Here is an 8085-nt window from a genome sequence, read left to right as displayed (position 1 = left end):
TATAATTAACTCGTACTTTTGAATAATATATTGTACAAGTATTTATTGCTTATTTATATGTACTGTAAAAAAAAACTTTCACTTTACATCGAGTTTACAGGTTAAAACCACTGCGGATATGTTATGTAATATTTCATGATGTTAACAAAAAAGTTACATTATTCTAGATTACATTCACACGGGAAAATAATAACAATGTCAAACTTTTGCGGATTCTGGCGTAACCACGGGCACGGGTTGTGTATTACCTAGTTGTGTTAGCCTAGTTGTGCTTGCCGGGGGTTGACCTCTGCTCTTTCGGTCTGCCTTTCAACTGTCACTCGATCAACTGTTACTAACTGCTACTATTTTTCACACACACACACACACACACACACACACACACACACACACACCGGACCCTCCCCGCCCCCAGTCATCCCCCAGACACCCCCCAGATCCCCCAGATCCCCTCTGCCCCCAGTCACCCCCCAGACATCCCCCAGATCCCCCCAGACCCCCAGAGAAAGGGAGAACTCTGGTACAAGAGTTTCCATGAAGAATCTCAAGGTTTGGTACACCAATGCTGATGGGGTATCTAATAAAGCAGAAGAGATAAAAGAAAGAGTGAGTGAAGCAGATCCTGACATAGTTGCAATTGTGGAAACTAAAATTAATGACATGATCTCAGATGCAATCTTTCCTGAAGGGTACCAGGTGATACGAAAAGAGAGGACACAGAGACAGGGAGGGGGAGTAGCACTCCTAATAAAGCGGAAATGGAAGTTTGAAGACCTGGGAAATCGAGTTACCAATGAGTGCACAAGCTTCATACATGGAACTCTGACAGTAGATGGGAGGAAGATTGTGATCCTGGTAATCTACAATCCCCCACCAAACAGTAGAAGACCCAGGCAGGAGTATGATGACAACAACAAAGCATGTATAGATGAACTGCAGAAGGCAGCAACACTAGCCCACAGAATGAGAGCGAAGCTGCTGATCATGGGGGACCTAAATCATGGAGAGATAAATTGGGAATCAAGGAATCCCCATGGAGGGGATGAAACGTGGGGAGCAAAATTAGTAGATGTTATAGACAGGAATTTCCTGATACAACATGTGAAGGAAGACACAAGGGAAAGAGGAGGAGATGCACCGAGCCTATTAGACCTGATTTTCACCCAGAACGTAGAAGATATCGAGAATTTAGAGCATGAAATACCTCTAGGGGCCAGTGACCATTGTGTCCTAGTCTTTGACTACATGATGGAATTCAAAATTATGACCATGGGACAAGAGATCTGGGAAAGGAGAGCTGACTACAGGAAAGGGGACTATATGAGGATAAGGGACTATCTGGGTGAAGTGCAGTGGGAGGAAGAAATTAGAGGAAAAACAGTCCAAGATATGATGGACCTAGTCATACAGAAATGCCAGGAGGCCGAAGAGAGATTTATACCAACGGTAAAGGGAAAAAATAAGAAGGAATATAATAACCCATGGTTTAATAGACAGTGTCAGGAAGCAAAAATGGCCAGCAGGCGGGAGTGGAGGAAGTACAGAAGACAAAGAACAGAGGACAACAGAAGCAGATACAACAGAGCTAGGAACGATTACATTAACATAAGACGAACATCGGAAAGGGACTATGAGAACGATATTGCAATCAAAGCGAAAAAACAACCTAAGTTACTACACAGTCATATAAGAAGCAAAATGTCGGTGAACGACCAAGTGACAAGACTAAGGAAGACAGAGGGGGCATATACTGAAAGTGACAAGGAAATCTGCGAGGCACTGAATGCCAGTTTCCATGGAGTGTTCACTACCGAGCCTGAGCAGCTCCCATTGTTGGAAGGGGTTACCCTAGATGAAAGACTATCAGATATAGAGGTGACAGCAGAGGAGGTAATGAAACAGTTGACAACTCTAGATGCAACTAAAGCAGTTGGACCAGACAAAGTATCACCGTGGATACTAAAAGAAGCAGCACAGGCCCTCAGCGTGCCTCTGGCAATGATCTTTAATGAGTCACTTATGTCAGGAGAATTGCCCAGTTGCTGGAAGAAGGCAAATGTCGTGCCGATCTTCAAGAAAGGAGATAGGGAGGAGGCACTTAACTACAGACCTGTATCACTGACAAGCATCCCCTGTAAAATACTGGAAAGAATAATTAGGCTACGACTGGTTGCACACCTGGAGAACATTAGGTTTGTGAACAAACATCAACATGGGTTCTGGACAGGGAAATCGTGCCTAACAAACCTTCTGGAATTCTATGATAAAATAACGAGGATAAGACAGGACAGAGATGGTTGGGCAGACTGCATATTTCTGGACTGCCAAAAAGCCTTTGATACAGTACCGCACATGAGACTGCTGTTCAAGCTCGAGAGGCAGGCGGGGGTGGGGGGAAAGGTCCTGGAATGGATAAGGAACTACCTAACAGGAAGGAGCCAAAGAGTTACGGTAAGGGGCGAGAAGTCGGACTGGCGAACAGTAACAAGTGGAGTACCACAAGGATCGGTGCTGGGACCAATTCTATTTCTTGTATATGTTAACGACATGTTTACAGGCGTAGAGTCCTACATGTCGATGTTTGCGGATGATGCAAAGTTGATGAGAAGAGTTGTGACAGATGAGGATTGCAGGATCCTCCAAGAGGACCTGAACAGATTGCAGAGATGGTCAGAGAAATGGCTACTAGAATTCAACACGAGCAAATGTAAAGTTATGGAAATGGGACTAGGAGATAGGAGACCAAAGGGACAGTACACAATGAAGGGGAACAGCCTACCTGTAACGACGCGTGAAAGAGACCTGGGGGTGGACGTAACACCTAATCTATCTCCTGAGGCACATATTAATAGGATAACGACAGCAGCGTACTCTACACTGGCAAAAGTTAGAACATCATTCAGAAACCTAAGTAAGGAGGCATTTAGGGCGCTTTACACTGCCTACGTAAGGCCAGTCTTAGAGTATGCCGCCTCATCATGGAGTCCCCATCTGAAGAAGCATATAATGAAACTGGAAAAGGTTCAGAGGTTTGCAACGAGACTCGTCCCAGAGCTACGAGGGATGGGGTATGAAGAGCGCCTGAGGGAACTGTGCCTTACGACACTAGAAAGAAGAAGGGAGAGGGGGGACATGATAGGAACGTATAAGATACTCAGAGGAATTGACAGAGTGGACATAGACGAAATGTTCACACGGAATAGTAACAGAACGAGAGGACATGGATGGAAGCTTGAAACTCAGATGAGTCACAGAGATGTAAGGAAGTTTTCTTTTAGCGTGAGAGTAGTGGGGAAATGGAATGCACTTCAGGAACAGGTTGTGGAAGCAAATACTATTCATAATTTTAAAACCAGGTATGATAGGGAAATGGGACAGGAGTCATTGCTGTAAACAACCGATGCTCGAAAGGCGGGATCCAAGAGTCAATGCTCGATCCTGCAAGCACATATAGGTGAGTACATATAGGTGAGTACACACACACACACACACACACACACACACACACACACACACACACACACGCCAGGCTGGCCAACATACGAACGGCGTTCAGAAATTTGTGTAAAGAATCATTCAGAACTTTGTATACCACATATGTCAGGCCAATCCTGGAGTATGCAGCCCCAGCATGGAGTCCATATCTAGTCAAGGATAAGACTAAACTGGAAAAGGTTCAAAGGTTTGCCACCAGACTAGTACCCGAGTTGAGAGGTATGAGCTACGAGGAGAGACTACGGGAATTAAACCTCACTTCGCTGGAAGACAGAAGAGTTAGGGGGGACATGATCACCACATTCAAGATTCTGAAGGGAATTGATAGGGTAGGTAAAGACAGTCTATTTAACACAAGGGGAACACGCACAAGGGGACACAGGTGGAAACTGAGTGCCCAAATGAGCCACAGAGATATTAGAAAGAACTTTTTTAGTGTCAGAGTGGTTGACAAATGGAATGCATTAGGAAGTGATGTGGTGGAGGCTGACTCCATACACAGTTTCAAGTGTAGATATGATAGAGCCCGATAGGTTCAGGAATCTGTACACCTGTTGATTGACGGTTGAGAGGCGGGACCAAAGAGCCAGAGCTCAACCCCCGCAAACACAACTAGGTGAGTACAACTAGGTGAGTACACACACACACACAGCCAGCAAACTGGCCAACATAAGAACTGCCTTTAGAAACTTGTGTAAGGAATCTTTCAGAACCCTGTACACCACTTATGTAAGACCAATCCTGGAGTATGCAGCTCCAGCCTGGAGTCCATACCTAGTTAAACGCAAGACAAAGCTAGAGAAAATTTAGCGGTATGCCACCAGGCTCGTCCCGGAACTGAGAGGAATGAGCTACGAGGAAAGGCTAAAGGAGCTGAACTTCACATCCCTGGAAAACAGAAGAGTAAGGGGAGACATAACCACCTACAAAATTCTCAGGGGAATTCACAGGGTGGACAAAGACAAACTCTTCAGCACGGGTGGAACACGAACAAGGGGACACAGGTGGAAACTTAGTACCCAGATGAGCCACAGAGACGTTAGAAAGAATTTTTTCAATGTCAGTAGTTAATAAATGGAATACACTAGGCAGTGATGTGGTGGAGGCTGACTCCATACACAGTTTCACATGTAGATATGATAGAGCCCAGTAGGCTCAGGAATCTGAACACCTGTTGATTGACAGTTGAGGCGGGACCAAAGAGCAGAGCTCAACCCCCGCAAGCACAACTAGGTGAATACACTATCAAACACCACACAACTGCGAGACACCCATACACCACACAACTGCGAGACACCCATACACCACACAACTGCGAGACACCCATACACCACACAACTGCGAGACACCCATACACCACACAACTGCGAGACACCCATACACCACACACACCTGAACACCAACTAGTTTCAACAAACTCAACAGAGGAACTTAACCCACAACACCGGTGCACCACCACCACCACCACTGAAGGACCACAACACCGGTGCACCTCCACCACCACTGAAGGACCACAACACCGGTGCACCACCACCACCACTGAAGGACCACAACACCGGTGCACCACCACCACTGATGGACCACAACACCGGTGCACCACCACCACTGATGGACCACAACACCGGTGCACCACCTCCACTGATGGACCACAACACCGGTGCACCACCACCACTGATGGACCACAACACCGGTGCACCACCACCACTGATGGACCACAACACCGGTGCACCTCCACCACCACTGAAGGACCACAACACCGGTGCACCTCCACCACCACTGAAGGACCACAACACCGGTGCACCTCCACCACCACTGAAGGACCACAACACCGGTGCACCTCCACCACCACTGAAGGACCACAACACCGATGCACCTCCACCACCACTGAAGGACCACAACACCGGTGCACCTCCACCACCACTGAAGGACCACAACACCGGTGCACCTCCACCACCACTGAAGGACCACAACACCGGTGCACAACCACCACTGAAGGACCACAACACCGGTGCACCACCACCACCACTGAAGGACCACAACACCGGTGCACCTCCACCACCACTGAAGGACCACAACACCGGTGCACCTCCAACACCACTGAAGGACCACAACACCGGTGCACCACCACCACCACTGAAGGACCACAACACCGGTGCACCTCCACCACCACTGAAGGACCACAACACCGGTGCACCTCCACCACCACTGAAGGACCACAACACCGGTGCACCTCCACCACCACTGAAGGACCACAACACCGGTGCACCTCCACCACCACTGAAGGACCACAACACCGGTGCACCTCCACCACCACTGAAGGACCACAACACCGGTGCACCTCCACCACCACTGAAGGACCACAACACCGGTGCACCTCCACCACCACTGAAGGACCACAACACCGGTGCACCTCCACCACCACTGAAGGACCACAACACCGGTGCACCTCCACCACCACTGAAGGACCACAACACCGGTGCACCTCCACCACCACTGAAGGACCACAACACCGGTGCACAACCACCACTGAAGGACCACAACACCGGTGCACCACCACCACCACTGAAGGACCACAACACCGGTGCACCTCCACCACCACTGAAGGACCACAACACCGGTGCACCTCCACCACCACTGATGGACCACAACACCGGTGCACCTCCACCACCACTGAAGGACCACAACACCGGTGCACCTCCACCACCACTGAAGGACCACAACACCGGTGCACCTCCACCACCACTGATGGACCACAACACCGGTGCACCTCCACCACCACTGAAGGACCACAACACCGGTGCACCTCCACCACCACTGAAGGACCACAACACCGGTGCACCTCCACCACCACTGAAGGACCACAACACCGGTGCACCTCCACCACCACTGAAGGACCACAACACCGGTGCACCTCCACCACCACTGAAGGACCACAACACCGGTGCACCACCACCACCACTGAAGGACCACAACACCGGTGCACCACCACCACTGAAGGACCACAACACCGGTGCACCTCCACCACCACTGAAGGACCACAACACCGGTGCACAACCACCACTGAAGGACCACAACACCGGTGCACCACCACCACCACTGAAGGACCACAACACCGGTGCACCTCCACCACCACTGAAGGACCACAACACCGGTGCACCTCCACCACCACTGAAGGACCACAACACCGGTGCACCTCCACCACCACTGAAGGACCACAACACCGGTGCACCACCACCACTGAAGGACCACAACACCGGTGCACCACCACCACTGATGGACCACAACACCGGTGCACCACCACCACCACTGAAGGACCACAACACCGGTGCACCACCACCACCACTGAAGGACCACAACACCGGTGCACCACCACCACTGAAGGACCACAACACCGGTGCACCACCACCACTGATGGACCACAACACCGGTGCACCACCACCACCACTGAAGGACCACAACACCGGTGCACCACCACCACCACTGAAGGACCACAACACCGGTGCACCACCACCACCACTGAAGGACCACAACACAGGAACTACAACAGCAGAGTTTCAACACATTGTTGTTTACAACCAAGAGATTTACACAGCAGCGTCCGGCGGGCCGAGCCTCGCACACCGCCCAACTTTCCTACTTCGTCTCCCCACGAGAAACTAACTCAAGGAATACTTTGTTCTTCCATACGCATAAATCCTGTAAGAGATAGAGAACGAAAACTAACCTAGTTTACTTTTATATACTAAATACACTAGGCATACAGGTAAAAATAAACATATAGCTACAATTTAATATATACTCCAGACATATATAAACGTTAAGACATAAACAAAGACGCCGTCATCGGCGCGTCAATAAATGTTGAGACCTGAGTGATCCCGAGACTGAGTGATTAATAATTATTATCTCTGGCACCGTAACAGCGAGGTTGATGGCGCCGTAAACTCTCATAACGCAATTATTGCCGCTAAATTAGGCTTACAGCCTCTGCAGGAGACGAGCTTCGTGCCCTCGGGGATAATTCCTACAGGATGCAACATACTTAGTCTGTCTCCTATCCTCTGCATAATTAGAGAGGTTGAACAAGCAACACTCGACACCATCTCCAACGTGTAAGGAGGGTGTCTCAAGACGGGTGGACGGGGGAAGGAGGAGACTAGAGAAGTTCATCTCATGTTAGTGATCATTTCAAGGTAAAAGTGGTCAGTTCATTGGATTATTTTCCAAGTTAAGACCATGAAAACTGGTTCATTAAACAGCGTCATGAGAATATAATAACCTGGAGGTCTGGTCGGAGACCGGGCCGCGGAGCCGTTGATCCCCGGAACATTCACAAGGTAGGTAGCCTTATTAAATCTTAAAAGTACACACCGTCCGCCACCACCATGACATGCACCTAAACTAAGGCGTGTTATGGAACACGGTGGCCAGAGTGACCCTATATACTGCCACAGGTGTGTACAACAGTGGTCCACCTGACACTCCTGCACCACTATCACCACACCTGACACTCCTGCACCACTATCACCACACCTGACACTCCTGCACCACTATCACCACACCTGACACTCCTGCACCACTATCACCACA

At 49.4% G+C, this 8085-nt stretch overlaps 1 protein-coding gene across 1 annotated transcript; it reads left to right on the top strand.

Moving 5' to 3' along the window:
- The first annotated feature begins 5136 nt into the window (after positions 1-5136).
- On the top strand, positions 5137-7155 carry LOC138367646 (uncharacterized). The gene has a single exon (XM_069329374.1). The coding sequence runs from the start codon at positions 5137-5139 to the stop codon at positions 7153-7155; it is 2019 nt and encodes a 672-aa protein (XP_069185475.1).
- The last annotated feature ends 930 nt before the right edge of the window (positions 7156-8085 follow it).

This window comes from Procambarus clarkii, chromosome 22 (genome assembly GCF_040958095.1).
Source record: "Procambarus clarkii isolate CNS0578487 chromosome 22, FALCON_Pclarkii_2.0, whole genome shotgun sequence".
NCBI lineage: Eukaryota > Metazoa > Arthropoda > Malacostraca > Decapoda > Cambaridae > Procambarus > Procambarus clarkii.
The sequence above is the reverse complement of the archived record's forward strand: the minus strand, read 5'-3'. Positions and strand labels throughout refer to the sequence as shown.